The 20,778-nt window shown below is 33.2% G+C and overlaps 4 protein-coding genes across 4 annotated transcripts; 1 reads left to right on the forward strand and 3 right to left on the reverse strand.

Moving 5' to 3' along the window:
* Positions 1-439: 439 nt before the first annotated feature.
* LOC113854780 (putative pentatricopeptide repeat-containing protein At1g12700, mitochondrial) lies at positions 440-4,059 on the reverse strand. Its single transcript, XM_027485995.1, has 2 exons — positions 1,841-4,059; positions 440-859 (listed from the first exon to the last, which is right to left on the reverse strand). The coding sequence occupies exon 1, from the start codon at positions 4,017-4,019 to the stop codon at positions 2,184-2,186; it is 1,836 nt and encodes a 611-aa protein (XP_027341796.1). The 5' UTR covers positions 4,020-4,059; the 3' UTR covers positions 440-859; positions 1,841-2,183.
* Positions 4,060-5,981: 1,922 nt separating this feature from the next.
* LOC113854742 (microfibrillar-associated protein 1-like) lies at positions 5,982-11,113 on the forward strand. Its single transcript, XM_027485932.1, has 3 exons — positions 5,982-6,078; positions 6,347-7,601; positions 10,630-11,113. The coding sequence occupies exons 2-3, from the start codon at positions 6,412-6,414 to the stop codon at positions 10,742-10,744; spliced, it is 1,305 nt and encodes a 434-aa protein (XP_027341733.1). The 5' UTR covers positions 5,982-6,078; positions 6,347-6,411; the 3' UTR covers positions 10,745-11,113.
* A 920-nt stretch (positions 11,114-12,033) lies between these two features.
* LOC113855834 (protein RALF-like 32) lies at positions 12,034-12,568 on the reverse strand. The gene is made up of 2 exons (XM_027487462.1): positions 12,417-12,568; positions 12,034-12,313 (listed from the first exon to the last, which is right to left on the reverse strand). The coding sequence occupies exons 1-2, from the start codon at positions 12,566-12,568 to the stop codon at positions 12,034-12,036; spliced, it is 432 nt and encodes a 143-aa protein (XP_027343263.1).
* Positions 12,569-15,300: 2,732 nt separating this feature from the next.
* LOC113853657 (selenium-binding protein 1-like) lies at positions 15,301-19,128 on the reverse strand. The gene is made up of 7 exons (XM_027484156.1): positions 19,014-19,128; positions 18,566-18,761; positions 17,399-17,626; positions 16,554-16,785; positions 16,229-16,336; positions 15,841-16,113; positions 15,301-15,582 (listed from the first exon to the last, which is right to left on the reverse strand). Exons 1-7 carry the CDS (start codon positions 19,126-19,128, stop codon positions 15,301-15,303), a joined length of 1,434 nt encoding a protein of 477 aa, XP_027339957.1.
* Positions 19,129-20,778: the final 1,650 nt, after the last annotated feature.

Raw genomic sequence — 20,778 nt, forward strand, 5'->3', positions numbered from 1 at the left:
GGTATAAGTTCTGGTTAAACCTTTGTTTTGCTCAACCGAAAAAAAAAATGATGGATATTTTGACTGAGGATTAAGAATTTGCATATTTTGAACCAAATTTATTTTAGCAATCGATGAGAAATTTTTTTCAAAGAAATGACTCTAAAAACTGTTTTTAAAGAGACGTTTCAAGAGTTGTATCAATATGTTAAAATCATAATGTCAGCTTCCATTGCATTTTGAGGCATATCAAGTAGATAAGCCAAATATTTGAACTTAGGCTAACCACTTCCCCGGTCTTGTATCATGCAAAGAACTTTGGGTGCCAAGTGATGAAAAAGAGGTTTTTCTTCCAAAAATACCTTGTCAATTTTAAGGTACTAATGCTCTAGATCCATGTATGACTATAGCAACTACTAACATGTTCAGACAAAAAGATTAAGAGCGGCAAGGATGTTGTGCAATAAGTGATATTGCGTTGAAATCTCAGTCAAATGCTAAGCCAGCCTCAGCCCACTGTCAAGGACTCATACTGGTCCGTGGCACGGGTGAACTATGTTTAGCTGTACATTGAAGCAAGAATGTGAAGCATTAAACCATAACCCACTATACAAATTACTTGCACTTAAATAAGACGTGCTCCAACACATTGAATGTATTGGCTATAGACAAAAGAACTAGGTGCCAGACAGCTTACAGGAGAACAAGATCATAGCCTCACCCTACCACTAAACATTCAGCAGAAACAACCCTTATATCTCAAAATCTAGTCATCAACCTTGTGAGCATCATTGCTTGATGTGAAGCCCATCTAGCCATCTCCTCCATAAAACGTTTGGCTGATAGTATAGTGTGTCTTGTGTAATATTACAAACTCAGTCTGCAGCCAAAGAAAAATAAGAGAAAAGAAAGGGATTTTATAACTTCAGAGATAAATATTCACTAAAAAAAAAAAACCAACTCACGATGTTAGAACATTAGAATTACAAAGGAAATGTTTAGCAGATATTACAAACAAGAAATATTCAATTAACCCAAGCATTGCTGAATTCTTTATGGTCTTCCCTCATACATAGGATATAGCTAAATTAGGGCATAAAGTGATTTTAATCTGCAAATAAAGAACCTTGAAGTCAAACTGTTATTTTAAATGAGGAAAAACTATCATGGATTGCTCGGTCAAGCTAAAGTTATTATACATACGTAGGTATATACATACATACATATATATATATATATATATATATATATATAATGCGAGAGAGAGATATGAAAGGTGTGGAGGATAAATATTGACCATATAACCATAGATGGACAATTAAAATTAAAAATTTTGTAATTGTTACGCGATCACTTTTTAAATGCCAAATGACTTGATATTTTAATCGTAACCAATCATGATTAGATCTAATGGTTAAGATTTATCCTTCTCACTCTCACATCAAATTCATTGCATTTGATACATCTATTGTGTGTGCTTGAGATCCATTATACGGATGCTTACGTCCCTTTCTACAATTATCTCGTTCATTTGTTGCACATAAACAGAATCCATTTGACAAATGTATAAACATTTAGCAATTACATGATTTCTTACATATATTCAATTTACGATTTACCCTTCTAAAACGTATGCTGTCAATTATCATTTCCTAGCCATATTGGTAGGCTTATCCTACATGTTATGGGGCAACAATACATCCTAAAGTAACTTGCTTCATTGTTAAACTTTCTTAAAGGCAAATATATAGTAAAAAATATAATTCAATTCCACAAAAATGCAAAGGATGAAGCCTAATTTCTATTTATACTAAGATATGTATATCATAAAAAATGTGCAAGCAGAGGTTAAAATACTTACCACTAACGTATCAAGGAGCAACTCTTTTAAAACCTTGAGATGTTTGGTGGATGCTAAAGAATGATTTATATTTAACCGTCCCACTCAACAATAGCTTTTTGAGCTTAAAGTGTGGTCTAGGATCAAACTCATAACTACTTATTTATATGGGTTGTGATACCATGTTAAGGACCACTCTTGTGATCCCGTAAGTTGTCAGGTGGCAGTTGAATGTCAATGGTTTTGTATATTTAACAAAAGGTAAGTTCCGAAGCCTATGAGAGTCCCAACTTCATGTCCTATATAGATGGATGAATTGAGAGGTTGGATTTTAATAAATGTCTAGTGAAACTCTTGAAATGTGTTATCTTTTAGGAAACATAAATTCTCGAATTCTAGTGTCTCCTTCATTAGTAGATAAGTAGTTGATAATCATTTCTGTGGTGGCAGCATCTACTGAAAAACCTTTGTCCATCATTATTTTAAGGTATTTAATTGACCCTGCAATCTCCTTTTTAGTCAGCAAGCCCTGGACAAAGACATTGTAAGTGCAGCTATTTGGCAAGCAGCCATTCTCTTCCATATTCATCAGAAAATCTTCAGCTTTATTCAACAGTCCTTGTTTACAGAGACCTTTAATCATAATGGTATAAGCATAAACATTAAGTTGCAGACCTTTAGCAGGCAAACTAGAAAACAGTTCCCAGGCAGCATTCAGTTTTCCAGCACTGCACATTCCATCAAGCAAAATACTGTAAATCACTATATTAAGATCCAAAGTACTCTTCTCCATTGCCTCAACCAATGATACTGCCTCAGAAAGAAGATTGGCTTTACATAGGCCATCCAATATAACGGCACAAGTCTGGAGATTGGGAACTTGACCATATTTGTGCATATTAAAAAACAGTTCTTCGGCAGCTAATGGTCTACCTGCTTGACAAAACCCATCTATGAGAGTGGTCCAAGTGACAACATCAGGAATGAATCCCATCTTAGCCATCTCATCCAAGAGCTGCATGGCCTTGTTAATGTTTTTAATCTTACACCATCCGTGAATAAGTGAAGTATACAATACGATGTCTGGTAAGCAGCTCCTGGCAACCATTAAATTAAATACTCTCATGGCCTCGTTCATTTGATTTTGCAAACAATACAAATGAATCAACGAATTATATGTGAAAATATCTGGCCCATCCCCCGTCAGAATCATAAATCCAATTACACTTTTTGCCTGCATCAACTTTCCTTCTTTGCAGAAAGCATCCACTAAAATATTGAGCGTTTGCAAATCTGGCATCATTCCTTTTTTCATCATCTCATCCAGCAGAGAACCAGCTTCTTTCCATCTTCCAAAATTGCAAAGACCTTGAATCAAGCAAGTATAAGTGACAAGATTAGGCTGAATACCTTTGCAACTCATTTCCAAGCACAAATTTAACGCCTCGGATATCAATCCATCCTTGCACAAACTATCCATAATTGTACTATAAACTACCACATTAGCTGTCCGATTTCTCTCTTCCATTTTCCTTAGCCATCCAACAGCAGCAGAAGTGTCTCCCATCTTACACAACCCATTAATCAACACCCCATTAGTGTAAACATCTAATGGATAACCCATCTTTTCCATATGACCAGCCAAAACCACTGCCTGAGCCACATCGCCGTGCACACAAAGCCCATTAAGGAGAGTGGTAAGAGTTATCACAGAGGGCTCCAAACCAAGTTTGAACATTGTCCCCAAAACTGAGAACCCAAAAGCAATCAACTTCAAACGGCAAAGACAATTAATCACAATATTAAGAGTAATGGTATCAGCATCTATACCCAGAGAAGAATGCATATATTTAACTAAAGATATGGCAGTGGTGTAATGCTTCATCCTCACAATAACCCCCAACAACGAAGTAAAGTCCATCACAGAAGGCAAAGGCTTCATTCTAGCCATGCCATGAAAAAAGTCCAAAGCTTTATCAACATTTTTTAGTTTACCCGACTTGCATAGGTTTCTCATGGAAATTAAGAAGTGGATTCTGTTGCTATCCCTCTCAATGTTTGTGTCAGTGACTGTGGAGCAATAACAGTACATTGAAAGAGAGAAAGAGGAACGTGAGGAGTGAATGGAAAGGGAATAAGAGAGGGTACCCATTCGATGAAGACGACGAAAACGAGAAAGAAAGGCTATTCTTCGCAGCATTCAAACAGACACTTCTGTGTCAGAAACAACATGCTATTGCTCCGTTCAAAGTTCCACCTCTGGTAAGGGTTTAAGGTATAACGTTGAATAATGGTGGCTACAACATTATGAAGGCAAAACTATTCCTTGCTCCTCTAATTTTATTTTTCATTTTAATTTAATATTTTATTTTTTTATTACTTCTATATATATTTTGTTTTAATTTGTTTTTTAATATTTAATTTGGTCTTTTAACTTCATGTCAGAAGATTAAAGGATTAATATAAAATAAAATAAAAATAAAATTCAAGGACCAATATATATATATATATATATATATATTGAAAGTACAAAACCAATATAAAATAAAAGTGCAGATAAAGTTTGTGTTTTATTTTTAATAAAACATATTTTTATTAGGAATATTTTAAAATATAATAATGATATCAATTATCAAATAAATAAACTTAAAAATAGTGGTTATTGAATATACTTTTTGCAAATTGTAGTGCTTGGTGAATATTCTTTCGTATTCTTTAATAAAATTATAATATTAGCAATTGAAATTAAATTTTAGAACATTTTTTTGGTAATAACTTAATTAAATAATATAATGAGATAAAATAAACAATTATTTTCTTAAACTAAAAAAACAAAATAAAAAAAATAACTTATAAACAAATGTCACCTTCGTCTATTATAAAGCATATATTTTTTTAAGTAATAATAATAATAACAATAATAATAAATAAATAAAGAAATAAATAAATAAATAAATAATTATTAAATTGCATACTATATATACTCTTACACATTATCAGTGATTTAATATAATTCTTTATCAATCCATCCATTGAAATATCATCATTATATTAATTATTTATGTTAAATTTATTAAAATTAAATAATTATAACTATATAAATAAATTGTTTTTATTTTTATATATTTTGAAAATGCAAATTATAATATATATATATATATATATAAATGAAGTATAAAAAAATAAAATTAATCTAAAATTTTATAAACATAATATATAGGAATAAAATTTTTAATTTAATGGTCAAGTTTAATAATAAATTATTTGATAAAAAATATTAAATAGTATAAAAATAAATATAATTTATATGAGTATGATTTGATTTTTTATAATAATAATAATATTATAATAAACTAAAAAATATTAAAAATATAATAAAAATACAGTAAAAAGTGTTTTAGTTCTCGAGTTTTTATAATTTAGTTTGGAATAATTATATGATATTGTAATTTTTTATTAATAGTGCCTTAATTGACGAAAATAGGTTTAATATAAAGGATTGGCCTCTCATATGATTATTAATTATTATTTAATTTTTTATAATTGAAATTAAATTTTTAATTTATTTTATTTTCTTTAACAATTTTTTTATATGTATAGTTAAAAAAATATTGCCAACATGAAAAAATGATTTACTTATCAGGATATAGAGTTGAGAAAAAACGGTAAAATCATAATTTCATGATAAAATATAAAATTTAAATTAAATTAAAAATTTTTAAATCAATTCAATTAAACTTAATACATGCATAATACACAAAAAAATAAATTAAACTTATTATTTTACAATCTTGTTTTTTTTAAGCTCGTTATTTGTATTAAAGCAAAACTAATGAGTTACACAAACACGAATCATTTTATCATCTCTACCGAGCCATCACCTATTTATAGGATTATTCTCAAACAAATTATAATTAATTGCATACTTACAATGCTATATAATGTATTACTGTTGATATCATCATTCTTATATTAGTATTTACAAAAATCATAATATTTTAATATTTAACTTTTCGTTAATGGATTGAAATATCTTTATATTCAGAATTTATCATTAATAAACTGTCGATGTTTAAAAAAAATATTTCGTTAAATTATTTTATAAATAAGGAAAATAATAATTTTTGTCGTATAAATAAAAGGCCTAATAATAAAAACAAAAAAATACAAATTTGTTTACATCAATTTCATAGCAGAACCACAGAACAAGCACGCGCTGCCTGGAACGGGAGAGAGGGAGGGTTCCGGTTGCCGTAACTGTAAGTTGTGGAAACTTTTCTTATTCATTTTTCCTATGCCTTCTTCTTTGTTCTACAAATTCAAGTTTTAGTGTTTTCAACGGAAACCCTTTTTGCTTATGCCTTCAATGTTCCGCTTTTCGAAATTTGTCATTCGCGATTTCTCATTCTCCGTTTCTTTATTTTTGTAATTTTTTTTCTTGCAATCGCTTCCTTTTACTTTGGATTTCATCTGAAATTATCTGTTACTGAATGCATGTTTCACTTGCTATTCAACTATGTAAAATAGGGTTTGGAGGAGGAATAAAACCAAAACTAGTTCTTTTTCTGGTGGGGTTCAATTGAGGAAGAACAATGTCGGTGACAGCAGGGGTTAGTGATACAGTAATAGCGATTAGGGATAAACTCAGAGGTAAAATTGGGCAAACAAAAGTTAAGCGTTATTGGCCAGGTAAAGTTCCTGAATGGGCCGATGATGAGAACGAAGAACTTGCCGACATTAGACCCTCCAGGGAAGCTGCTTTGGAGAAAGTGTTTCCTCGTCATGAAGAAGATACTGCTATTGTTAGAAAGGATGATCGTAGGCTCCGCCGTTTGGCTGAGAGCCGAATCGATAACCGTGAGGAAGTCCGAGCCGATCATCGTCGCATTCGGCAGGCTGAGATTGTTTCCACCATTGAAGAGGAGGCCAGGAGGCAGGAATGGTTGGAGATAGAGGAAGAAGATGAGAATGCTTTGGCAGAAAGAAGAAGACTTATTAAAGAGAAGTTGCTCCAAAGGGAGCAGGAAGAGGCACTTCCTCAGGAAGAGGAGGAGGAGGAGGAAGAAGAAGAGGAAGAGGAGGAATCTGAGTATGAGACTGACTCTGATGAGGAATACACGGGGGTAGCTATGGTGAAGCCTGTGTTTGTTCCCAAGTCTGAGAGAGATACTATTGCTGAGCGCGAGCGTCTTGAAGCTGAGGAGCGGGCCCTTGAGGAAGCAAGGAAAAGGCGATTGGAGGAAAGGAGGATTGAAACAAAGCAGATTGTTGTTGAGGAGATCCGGAAGGATGAAGAAATCCAGAAAAACTTGGAGTTGGAGGCGAACATTGCTGATGTGGATACTGATGATGAAGTCAACGAGGCAGAAGAATATGAAGCTTGGAAAGTGAGAGAGATTGGGAGGATCAAGAGGGATAGGGAGGATCGGGAGGCAATGTTGAAGGAAAAGGAAGAGATTGAGAAGGTGAGAAACATGACAGAGGAGGAGAGGAGAGAGTGGGAAAGGAAGAATCCCAAACCAGCTCCACCACCAAAGCAGAAATGGAAATTTATGCAGAAATATTATCACAAGGGTGCTTTCTTTCAATCTGAATCTGATGACCGAGCTGCTACTTTTGGATCTGATGGTATTTACACACGTGATTTCTCTGCCCCAACTGGTGAGGATAAAATGGATAAGACAATATTACCCAAGGTTATGCAAGTCAAGCACTTTGGTCGTAGTGGAAGAACTAAGTGGACCCATCTTGTCAATGAAGACACTACTGATTGGAACAACCCGTAAGTTCAATTTTCTTTAAGTTCTCTATCTTTCTAGAATAGTGGCAGATTATTTAATTGATATTAATTTTCTGTTGTTTTATTCCAAGAAAAAAAATATGTATTGCTTATCTGTTCACCTTACTTCTGAACTTCATCTGCTATGATACTGGTCCAAAATGGTCTTGGACATTACCTATACATTCTTAGAATGAAATTGAGAAGCTCAGGTCAGAATTGAGATGTTCGTTTGTGATTTCTTTTTCTATTGTGATCTAGAAAATTGTGCTGCTTATTAGTCATCAAATAGAAGAGTGAGATGTAGTATTTATAGGAAGAGTGATTTTGTTTATAAGGAATTTGATTATGGTTGAGATCTGGGTTAAAGAGGGAGAGTTGATTGGATTTGGAAGGAATGCAGTTGAGAAGCTTATTTCATTTAGAGTAAGCATAATTATTCTGTCTCTCAAGTCCTATTTTATTTTTAGGCCTTCATTTTTGTAGAATATGTACCTGACTTGAAGTTCACAACTTTGCTAGACATTCACATCTTCTCTTTCTGTGCTTTTGTGGTTAATATTTCTTTTGTGAACTTAGCTGGGGAGTAAGAAGGGATCATGTTGCATACCACAATTTAAATGAGTTGTTTATTGGCAGCCCTTGTTTTTATCCAAAGTATTTATCTCCATATATCACCAAATTTCCTTGGTCTAAACTACAGCTAATACTTGATGCTTGAGTATGTTCTTCCCTGATCTTCACAGTTCACGCACAAGACTAAGTTGGTTCTTACATTATAGTATGTTCACAAATTGTTGGTTGTTCTGTTCTTGGTTGGACAGAGCCTAAACTATATCATTTTTAAAAAATATATTTGATCTTATGAATCAGTAGCTTATAAATATCTGCTTCTTGTATGTTAGTGCATGATAGTGTAGTACACTTACTGTTTAGATTCTAGAACTTTCAGCTATAACATTACAAACTTCCTGTTTGTTAACAGAATGTGACAGTTAGACACCTAGGATTAGTTAAACTATTTAATACCTGATTATAAACATTCAGTATTATCAATTCAATACACTAAGAGTCAAAACATTTCTTTCTCTCTCTTCTCTATTTCTCTCGGGTTCTGGTTTTCAACATTGTATAATGCAGTTACCCATTTGTCCATCCCAGTTAGATCTATGATTTGTACTGATTCATAAATTTCTCATAACAGTCTTGTAATTGATGATGGTGATGATTACTTTATTCTTAAGCATCATTTTCATCATCATGGGTCTTTTATGATGGATTATTAACACTACATTAATAGGGATTTGAAGAAGTCTACATAGCAATTTTGTGTGTTTAACTCTTTATAACACATTTTGTTTGAAAGATGTGCCTCTCTTGGTACAGGTGAACACCTACCCTTTTTTTCCCCTTTCATCTGGACACCAAGTGACCTTAGGCTTTGTTTTGGCAATATAATGTTAAATAGAAATATGATTTTTTAGAGTATTTGAAATGCCGTATTAATGTACTGTGTTTTCGATATTTAATAATTTTTTTTTTAGAAATTCAGTATTTTGACTGGCCATCCATTTACGCATGGAAACTACGAATTTGGAGTTACACATACATTAGTGAAATTTCTGAAATCCCTCTATACTCTTTACCCATTGTCCCTTACCTTGTATCCCTGGTCAGCCCTCAAACACCTTTGTGGAGAAGAAATTTTTACGTGCTCTGACCTGAAAGTTTTACTCATGTCCGCTAAAAACAACATACACGGCAAAACAGAACCATACATACTTTTGGATTTAAATATTATATAATAAAATTCAGATCACATCTACACTATTGATAATATTACTCTCAGAGTAAATTAGTATTTTCCTTCTTGTTCTTGCATCCACACTTTCCAGTAACTGTGTAGCTGAGAGGGGTGAAGATTGCAGATTCTTCATCCACCTAAGTTGTGCAACTGTGTTAATCCATTCTTTGTTCTGAATGTTCAATTGGATCTCACTTTGATTTCTGAATCAAGAAATGGCATGGAAGAAATTTTTTATGTCTACTCTGTGTCCTAAATGTTCAAGTAGATCTCACTTTGATGTGCTCTTGAAAGAGAGCTTGCTATTGCATTAACTTATCTGAAGATATGAATGAGTTTGGTTTGAATAAAATTTGTTAACACTGACATGCACAATAGCACAGTAATGCTGTATTATGAGAGTTGATGTAACCTTATGATGTTAATAGAAATAGTCAGAGTTAACTTCTACTTGATGATTGAACCCTGTACGATTTGCTGCTGTAAGAAATGAGATGGTGTTATAGAAGTGCATGCTTGGTCTTGATAATATGGTTTACTGATATATTGACAGAAGTACATGCTCACAAGTCATGGTCATTTGTTTTCATAGTACTTTAAGGTTTCACTTTCATCATTTGCTTGCTTGTAAATTTGTAAGGTTAAAGAGAGTATACTGTACATATAGCATAACATTTTAAAATTATGATTCTATATTAATATTTAGACAAAGGTATATTCTCTGTCTGAAATGCTAGTTTTATTCTGCAGTGTGCCAAATCCGTTTTTGCTTTGGATGTTGATGTAACTTGTTAAACTGATGCAATTACATGTTTTTTTTTTATGGCACCGGCATGCTCATTCTAGGTTGACAGGCCTGCAGTCCTGTTATAACATATTGATAAGCATCTTTGGAATGATGGGCTGTAGTATGTTTAGGTAGTATTCACTGCATTGTCAAAGAAATTTATGCATCGACACATGTTTATTTTTCCGGGTTCATGTTGAAGTTGTAGTATTAGTATTAGAAGATTCTATGATCCATGTAGCTAACCTTGGTTTTTGTTATTAAAGTAAAATGGCTTCTGGGATTTGTTAATACATTGATAATAGGAATTCATTTTGCTTACCATGCAACTAACCTCCAGTTCCCCTGGAAAAAAAAAGGGGTTTCTTTAGTTATACTTGGATATTAACTGCTTTAGCATTGTGCACTGATGTTCTTGTTATTGTTGAATTTTAATACAGATGGACTTACAATGATCCTCTTCGTGCAAAGTATAATGACAAAATGGCAGCAATGAATGCGCCTATAACCAAACCTAAAGGAAGCAGAAAATTGAAAGATTGGGAATCTCGATGAATTTGAAGTTGCAGTTGCATGGAGACTTTGTCCTCTCAATTTTAGACTACGGATAAATACCAGATTCGATATGTAATTATCCTATATATGCTTGTGTTCTCTCTCAAACAGAACGTAAAGTAGTTCATCATGACTCAAGCATGTATGTTAAGGATCATGAAGACAGTTCTTGCAGATTGTGATAGGAATTCATGACTAATTTATCCGAATATAGTTCCCCCGTTAATGAATCATATCTGATTACGAGTCCTAATATCTTTAAGCGCTTAGGCTATGACTCCCTGTCTTTGGCTTGTCATAATTTACTGTGTTACTGGCTGGCTTATGAAGAATTTATCGAGTTTGCTGCCTATATTGATGCTTCGGGAGCCACCGTTTTTCAATTATGATAATTTATATGTGCAACTTCTTTGATACTGATTGGATCTTCCTGGAGTGACACTACACTAGTAAATAATCTTCTAGCTGAACAAAGGGGCATATTGACAGTTTATTTATATTTAACCCGGTGCTTGTTTGTTTATAGGAGTTACTTTAATTAATTTGTATTTTATTTTAATAAAAAAATTGAGGGTAAAATTCTTTTTTTCTAAATACACGTTGTCAGGTGGATTAATTTATAAATGTTAATCCAAACATTATGTGAAAGATGTGACAATTATCTGAAAGGTAAAAAGACATTATTTTTGTTCCGAAATGCACGTTGAGGGTAAAATACTTTAATTAATTTATATTAGACTCTTGACAGTTACTGAACCATCGTCACATTTTATTTGTAATCGATAGCTTCATACTATATTCACTTAAATCCTATAAATGTATTTCAAGTTTTTCTTAGGTGGGTATAATATATTGCAATTAATGGTTGATTGTCTACATTTATAATATTCTGTTTTATATGGCAATCATGCCTTTTGGTTGCATTATATACATTACAAAAGCATTGCTCCCTCCCCTCCAAAATAAAAAGGAAAAATCAAATTTCATCTAATGGAACAAAGAGGAAGAGTTGAGGATTAAATGAAATGGTTTATTAATACAATCATAGCAATTGATCTTTGTTAGTATATTTAATCTGCGCACAGTAGTGTGACATTCACTTATTCAGTACCAAGTACCGACTGCCACAGATAAGAACTCTTCCTCCTGAGTACTGGTTATTAGAGAACTTTTTGAAAATTTTCATATAATTTCAAATTCATAAGTTCCCATAAAATTTAATGAACAGATGGATCATGTAAAGACGATGATGCATCAGCAACCATAAAGATCTTTGCATGAGGATGCAGTCAAGAGTCAGACCTACAACGATAATACTTAGAGCAGCCTCTATTTTGAGGATTTGAGGGGGGTGGAAGACACCCTCCAGTTTTACTATAAGCTTCACCAGAGGCACCACCATTACAAACTGGCTTGTCTCTCTTTAAAGCTCCATTGGAAATGTATCTCTTCTGCTCCAAAAACCTTCTGCTTATTTCTGATTCCATCAGCAGCTCATCCTCTATATTGCATTCTGCTATGGAACCATTGCATGTGCTTGCATGACTGGTCCATGAGATCACAGTGCAGCTGCAGAAATGCATAAAGCTGAAGAGCATCAAGTAGCAGCAGCTCATAAGTCTAATGGTGGATGATTTTGAGGCCATTCTTCTATTCTGCGTCTTGGATGTACCCTTCCCTTCCACTCAGAAGCACTATATAGAGAATGCATATTTGACACCACCTTTTAGAAAAAGGTGCAAGTGGAGACTGCTTTAGTGATAAGTTGATGGAGCGCACTTCACCAAACTTTTTGGACGATATGGAAATTATGTTATTTTTCATGTGCTACAGATGATTTTCTTTCTTTCTTTTCTGTGAAGAATAATGATTTACTCTGTTAATAAATAATAAGTTGTTTTATATGTTTGAGATAACTCTGCTGAGTTGGTTCTCGGAAGATAAAATTCTAATATGTCCGGCGTATATTATATGGTATATATAGACTAGGTCAAATACAGACTGTTTGAAGAAGTAATACAATAGGAATTGCTTTCATCAGTAATCATTTACAAGTAAAATACCACTCAGTAAACTATCCAATTAGGGAAATTCTAATTCCAAACCAAATAATGCATACTCCTATCTCATATTAGATGTCTTCTAGTACTAATGCACACATTAAGAAAAATGTTACTTTTACCAATTACTATGATTAAAAAAATTAATTTCATTAGAACCCCCCAATTAAAAGTGTTGAAATTATTGTAGTAATCAGGTAAAGTTATTTTAGTTGTTAGTTGGCAAAAACTATCCTTAATAAATAAGGATATTGTTGTAAAAAGTAAGAAATGCTTTCTTGATTCTAAAGTGACAAATAATTTAAGACAAATAAAAAGTAATCAGATGACATTTAATATGAGATGGAAGAAGTATTTATTTGTAAAAAACATATTTATAGAAAACATGTGGTTGGTTATGTGGCATATGATGATAATTTTATTGGTTCTTATTATTGTCCCTTCTACGGTAAAATCCAAGGCCATAAAAATTTGTGCAAAGCGAATAAAAAAGTGAGGGGGAGTAAATAGTTATTTAACTGTTTCTGCTAAATTTCTTATTTGAGCCCTTATGTACATTGAAGAAAGCATACATGAATTAAAAGTGGCGTTAGGTAAATAGGATTATAGGAAGGGGATTATCATGACAAGGGAAACAGGAGAGAGGAGAAATACAGGTGTGTTGATGTAATCATACGTCTAAAATATTTGGTATTTTCCACATAGTTGCCCCACCTAAACTCCACTCTTTATCAGACATTGGACCTTGAAATACACTTGATTGGTGGGGTCATGGATTTCCTTTGACTCTAATAAAGCAAGGGCATAACTTGAGTTCTTTTCACACCAATCTCAAATTGTTGCAATCATGGAACTTGCAAAGCCAATTTGATGGAACTATTGATTGATTGTGTTAATTAGGGTTGGTTCCAGTCATTTTCTACCCATATTATTTTAGTTTAGTTATATAAAGTGGCATGCACTGCAAAGGTTTGAATCTGTACATCTTGCATGGCATTCCTGGAAGCATTCTCATCAATAATTTGAACCAGTTTGTTTCAACCTGATACTATGTGGCCGTGACTCAGTTGAGGGCAATAACATGAAAATTACAATTGGTCAATTACACCTATAACCTATTTAACATCAGGACAAATACAGGCTTAGTTGATATTTATTTTGTAGGTCCTAATTTTCATATTTGTTTTGCACAGTGGGACACAATGGTTGGATGTAGGGTTCACTCCACTGCACAAAATAGATTTTGACTGTTGATCCACAAAATAATGACGAATATACGTAAAATTTCCCTCATGGCACACATTTGTGGGATGACAAAAGAAGCTAGATGTTCTAACAATTTCTCTTAGCTTCAAAGCAAGATATTGGAACCCATGTTACTACACAGATTATGATTTGTGCCTGTAGTATTGTCAAGTGTTTTCAGACCAGATCAATCATCATAGTATAAATAAGTATAAAACATAAAAATGATGTATATTGCTCTTGGTAGCTTCCTTAGTAATGTACTTGTTTACATTATCATGATTTTGAAATTTTTGAGACTCCATTTTCCAGCCTTCAACTAAAAGCTTACTGCTGCATTCTTCACAAATCATTGCATTTTGTGGTACTTATTTTGGTGTTACGTCTGTGTCCATTTTATGGTACTATGTTCATCACCTTCAAATTCTTGTTTTAGTATACAACTTTTTTTTTAAAAGCTAGAAAGTGGAATCTCTAATTATGTGGTTTATTCTCTCATTTATTATTTCTTATGTATTGTTTACATAGCTGTTATAGACTTATAGCATGATTGCAGTTAGACAAAAGTAGCAAAATCTTTTGACAGGAAGAAGAACTTTGTTTTAACGGCATCGTATGCTCATGGTAGTTGACCTCATGTAGTAGAATAAGGCTTGGTTGTTGTTGTTGCCCAATGGATACAATAAGAAATTAAAAAATAGTAAGATTTTAATAAAAATTGTATCATTTAATATTATTGTGTCATTTTCAATGCATTAGAGATCAACAAAATTAGATATATTATTTTTTTTCTTTGAACTTAAATCTTCTCCCTTGTTGATGCTCAATGAGAATATTTGCAGCATATAATTCTTAATTTATGATTGACACTATTGCTGCATGGATTAGTTTTTCATCCAAATAATCGGGTTGAATTGTGATTTGAAATGCAGTTAAATTGGAACAAGCAGTGTAAAAGCTGCATCACATTTATGAAGTGACTATTAATCATAAAATCCCAAGTAGGGCCATTAATCTATGATGTTATACTATTGATTTTCCAGAACCGTAGAAATGAGTTTTGAAGGTGAGCAGGGTTTATTTCACAGAGAACTTTGTTCAGGAAGATGTAAATGAACAAGTATTGAAAAACTACTTGAAAGATAACTTATTACAATGCAACCATTATACATCTGCTGCTATTCTTTATAACATTGATCCACCTCTATTCACATGGATATTGTTTGTCGCTTTACCTAAGCCGCATAGCTATTAAATCCATATTTCTGAAGTGCAGTCACCACCAGGATATCTCATCTCATGGGCAAGGCAGGGACCTCCAGGCTCATCTCCAAAGTCAACAAAGAAGTTGGGGTTAATTTTCAGACCACCATTTTCGGTATCAACATCAATCTGCAACATGTGGGATCCTTTCTCTACAAGCTCTGGATAAAATTGTTTATCCCATGCACTAAAGAGTGAGTTTGTAACATATAGACGCTTCCCGTCCAAACTCAATTGAGTCATTTGAGGGCCTCCTCTCAACTTATTTCCCTGGAAAGCAAATTAACTCTTCAGCCACTAAGGGTCACATTTATGCATCAGACACAATGTTGGTAATTCGAATATAACTGAGTAAAGAATATGCATAAAAATGGGATGAATGCCCTTGCCAACTTAGACATCAGGACTAACTTTCTGGAGACAATATGACAATGCAGAGGTAACGATGCTGGGCAGTGACAATACAATAAGGTCCATGTCTTGTACATCTAACAAGAATTACTATTTCAAAAGTTAAACAGCACTAACCTTAATGTCTGGAACATCAGATTGCCAAGTATTACCATCTTCTGTTACAGCTACTACAGGGCTTCCTTTCTGAAGTAGCCCCCCAACCCACACTTGGCTAGTCAGTACAGGATTTTGAGGGTCCTCGATGTTATATTGTCTTATATCACCATGTAGCCAATTCACAAAGTACAGAAACCGATCATCAAGAGATATCAGAAAATCAGTTATAAGCCCGGGCATTTCTGGAAGAATCCAGTTTTGCACTTTCAATGGCTTCACTGATATTGCAACCTGCAAAGTCATTCTAGTCTGTAAGTATTATTGATCAATAAGCCTTTGTTGAAGGAAGCACAGAAACCAACCAGATGACAACACAATTACGTCTATGGATATCCATTTTCTGTACCTCATGGCTCCACGACTCATCCTCAGTCCTGAAAAACCGTACCATGTTACTTGACAATGCACATCCAACGAAACCTGTATCTTTAGAAGGATCGTGCAGAAACCTTACCTGCATGTAGGATATATTATTATTAGTTATAAATTATGCCACCTTTCACATAACGCTTCACAGGTGCAAGCTAGATAGAAAGAAGGAATTAAGGATAAATATATTTATCATTAAATCACAAGTATATTTACATAATTACTTCATTTAAAGAAAAAAAAATCAAATATGTGTATTAAAACTGGTGAAAATAACTCCAGATTTATATTTAACAACTTACCTCCAAGGGTAGAAGCCCTGACTGACCAAGGTCCAATGTTTGTCTCAGCTCACCCCCAGGCCAGTTGTATACATGTAGATGTCTCCCATAAAGGCCATCAGAGACATGCTGCAAGTTAAAACCTTTGGTGAAAGCAGCAGGAGCACCCCATGATGAGCTAATCATAGTCTTATGCTGTGGTTGGTACCAGAAGTCAAACCCAAATAACGGACTGTGCCCAGGTTTCTCCCACCTAGTGTATGTGTATCAGGATACATAATAACAATTAGAAATAACGATACTTGAAAATAAGAGACTGAATATTATTGTGTGTATTGCATTTGACCCAAAGGTCTGAATTTATACAAGGATCTATAAATGGAATCCTGTTATTACAATCCTAATTACGGTATTTAAGCAATCCCAATATTATGTTCATAATTAGTATATTTACATATCAACATTCTTAGTGACCGTATTTACATGTCAATAAAACAAAAGATAATCTTGCAAAAATCAGGAAATATTCTCTGAACAATAATCTTGCATAGAATTGTTACTTCCAAAGTTGCAAGGCATATGCCAAGAAATATGCTGCTATAAGGCACTTACATAACGATTCTATACTAAACATTTTGCAAAACTTTTGTCATTTCTAAGTCATGATAAATTGTCAATATGTGATTAGATTTTCACCACTTCCCATGTTGACAGTTAATTTGACTTCAAAAGAGAAATTAAAACTATATCTCACAGTAAATCAGAAACCAAATGCAGGAAAAAATGAATGAGAGTTGGAAATTTAAGAGTATATTGACATCCGATATGAATTCCTGTATTTCTCAATCTATTCTATACAAGTGTACCTTCCTTTCACATTAAATTCTGGATCGAGAAGAAGAAATCCACTTCCTGCTGGATTTCCATCCTTATCTCCAAGAAATGAGATCATTACATCACCAGAAGCAAGGCAATGAGATGTGTGTGCATAAGCTAATCCAGTCTTACTTATGATGTCTTCAGGCTCAACAATTTTGTGCAAAGATGGACGCCTTGGATCTATTTCTGTGTCAATCACATAAATGCGGCCTGATCTGAAATACGTCAAAGCTGACTTAATAAGGATTTTGTTTTTAGAAAACTGATATGATATCTATCTTTGGAGTTCTTTAAACTTGGAAGCGAATGTGAAACTAAATCCAAAATGTGTACTTATGTTGCAGATTAAGTACTTTAAGGCAGTTTTAAATGCCATGACCATCTATGTAACAAAAAGGAGGAAGGAAAGACCAAAATAATTTACTTGTACATTCTTTCTTTTCTCACTGTTACTGATTTTCAGTTTGAAGATGATATCTTATATGGGTTCTTGTATTTCCCCTTATGATAATATAATATATCATTTTATCACAGAAGTACACTCATAGCTGATGGTTATAGATTGACGAGAATTCCTGTTATGATAATAGATACCCCAGTATTCTGATAGAAGGAATTACTACCCAGAACCATATTTGTAAATCTCAACATCCAGATAAATGAATCATGGAAACACAAGCATTGAAATAAATTAGTGCGGAAACTAAAATTAAAAGGAAAACAAAAAGGTGTCCCTTAACTAAATTGCTAATGAATTTTTTCAAATTACATAGATTTAACCCTTTTTGGAGAGGATCTGGTTATTCCCCTTAACAAGGTGGAACTGGACCGTGGTTAAAAAGAAAAAATAAGTAATTGCAGTATAATTCCCCAAGAGACATACATACTTAGGAAAATCATGTGTAAATCACATCTTTCATTCAGTTTGATGGGTAAATAAGGTGTGAAGGGATTACAGATTGAAGATATACTTGAAACATGTATGAGCATGCAGCATATTAGCATGGTGATATTTCAACCAGTTAGTGCAAACTAGTGCTGCTATGTTACTAGAGAAATGAAAATTCATAAAAAGAATTGGAAAGACAAGATGATCATTATCTTCTACTAACTCCCCCCACCCTTCAAGTAACTGTTTAGTTTTAGTCTCTTACACTAGTGAAGGTAAAATCAGAAAACGCCGAATTGCTGATGGATCTCCATAGCAAGAGCTGCATGAATTCCACCCAAAATGGTGCAGTTCATCACCTAGATAGGGTACCGGTAGCCTATGGATAACTTTTGAATACATTGGAGAGCTTGGATCCACATCTACTGTGGCTAGAAAGTCAGGATTCTCCCTTCCTGTTCCTGTATTACAATGAATATTCATCATCAACATGTAAATAAAATCACCAAATTACACATGCTTTGACAGAGATTGTTTCAAGTGCCCCAAACCTTCATGGTAGCACTAGAAAGACATAGATATTCTACAAAAAGGATGTCACTATTACCCATTTTCATATCATATATACTTGATCTTTTATCAACAACAGAAGCAAGTATCTTGAGCATCTCTACATAAGAAAGCTCAAATGTTTGTAACCAAGTTTTTGGTACCTGAGTAGATAGCAGTGACATAAAGGAGAGTCTCTCTGGGACCTGACATGGCTGCCAGTGGAGAAGCATAGCCAGGCCCTGATTTGGGACAATCATGCATGCTGCTTTGGTTCATCACCTTTTCTCTCTTTTCACAATGTTCCATTTCTCTCTCTCTCTCTCTAAAGATTCACTTCACTGATGTTTCCTTGAAAAGAAGAGGAAGAAGAAGAAGAAGATGATGAAAAATGAACAATGAACTCAAGGAAGCGGAAGTAAAGTTATAATTTTCTGTCACTGACTGTTACAACTTACAAGCTACATGTAATGGCAAAAAGGAATAAAAGCTACGTCTTTGGCTTTATCACAAGTCACACTAACATTATTCCAAAGTTTGAAAGAAAAAACCGAGTTTTGAATCTGACATTTTATTGAGCAAAGACTAAAAAAAGGGTGTAGCATTTTTCCAATAAAAAAGCCAGAGTTTCCTTTCTAACCTTTGACTAATGTTCAATGGTTTTTTACCTTCCAGTTCCATAATAAAGTATGTTACAAGATTCCTGTCTCCTAATGTAATTATTATTTATATGGTGTATAAGGACATATAATAGTCTAAACACACTAGGAGAAGTTTTTCCTTTCAAGCCAAATGAGTGTAGGATCATTTTTCTTACCCTGTATCACCGAGAAAAAGCATACACAAAAGCTGGTTTTAGTGCTAATCATGATAAGTATGTAAATATAGAAAAAAAATTGGTACAATAGAAAGCAAACATAATATATGCTCAATGATACAAAACAAAAACTAAAGATCCTAACAGATGAATAGTTTGAAAGTTGTCTGTGACTTTGGGCAATAAAAAACACCAAGACGTGTAACATTTTCCAATTTAGAAGCCAAAGGATAGTCTCTTCCTTCAAATTTAACCTTTCACTAAATTTTAATGGTTTTCTACTTTCTATTTTAGAGTTAATTATCGAAATAAAAAAAAAAAATTGCAGTTTATAAATCGTTGTCTCATATTTCGTTCACATAAATAACTGACACATCTCTTCAATATTACAGATTCTGATCTACAAAATAGATTATATATGTCATTTACCTCAAAGAAAAAGGCTTCTGTTGTATTAATTATACTAAGATAAGAGCCCATGTAAGTCTACTCATTGAACCCAATAATTTTTGTGGATTTCCATTTTCTAATGCTCAACTTGATTTTCATTTTTCAACTTATTATTATCCAATAAGATAAAGCCACGTCTCATTCATTATGATTTGGTGCAAAGCTGGTTAAAATAATAATAAGATTTGTGTTGAAGATTTTGCTGAATTATTTTAATATCATCCTAGATCTTCTACTTGTTGTGCTTATTAACATTGTGCTCAAACCTCTTTAAAAAGACATTGTGTTCACACAAACATTTCTTGAACATTAGATTGGTAGGAAATTTAAATCAATTACATGATTTATTTCAGTACCTGTCTCCAAAAAAAAAGTGTCATATTACTTCACTAAAAAAAAAATGCAAACTTCATGTCAAATCTTATAAATTGAGTCAACATGGAAAATGGTACCTAGAGAATTATGTCTCTAAGTAGAGCCGTATGAGTTGGGGGACTGCTATTTATACTAAATTCACACTCTCTTTTATTGTGCCTTCCAAAATTTAATTTTTAGTAATGTGTTTAATAGCTTTCAAAAACTAAGTTTTGGAAGTGAGTCTCAAATGACTTTTGAAATTTAAGAGATTTTTGGTTTTGGAGACAACATTGCCTGTGATAGAG

Source organism: Abrus precatorius, unplaced genomic scaffold (assembly GCF_003935025.1).
Source record: "Abrus precatorius isolate BTA unplaced genomic scaffold, Abrus_2018 Scaffold11, whole genome shotgun sequence".
NCBI lineage: Eukaryota > Viridiplantae > Streptophyta > Magnoliopsida > Fabales > Fabaceae > Abrus > Abrus precatorius.

Coding starts and splice junctions, on each gene's coding strand:
- LOC113854780 (XM_027485995.1), bottom strand. CDS start 4,019: ATGCTGCGAAGAATAGCCTTTCTTTCTCGTTTTCGTCGTCTTCATCGA.
- LOC113854742 (XM_027485932.1), top strand. CDS start 6,412: ATGTCGGTGACAGCAGGGGTTAGTGATACAGTAATAGCGATTAGGGAT. Junction 7,602..10,629: donor ACTACTGATTGGAACAACCC/GTAAGTTCAATT, acceptor ATTTTAATACAG/ATGGACTTACAATGATCCTC.
- LOC113855834 (XM_027487462.1), bottom strand. CDS start 12,568: ATGAAAAATAACATAATTTCCATATCGTCCAAAAAGTTTGGTGAAGTG. Junction 12,314..12,416: donor CTTCTGAGTGGAAGGGAAGG/GTACATCCAAGA, acceptor GCATTTCTGCAG/CTGCACTGTGATCTCATGGA.
- LOC113853657 (XM_027484156.1), bottom strand. CDS start 19,128: ATGAACCAAAGCAGCATGCATGATTGTCCCAAATCAGGGCCTGGCTAT. Junction 16,337..16,553: donor CAGGGCTTCTACCCTTGGAG/GTAAGTTGTTAA, acceptor TCCTACATGCAG/GTAAGGTTTCTGCACGATCC. Junction 16,114..16,228: donor ATGAGTCGTGGAGCCATGAG/GTACAGAAAATG, acceptor ATGACTTTGCAG/GTTGCAATATCAGTGAAGCC.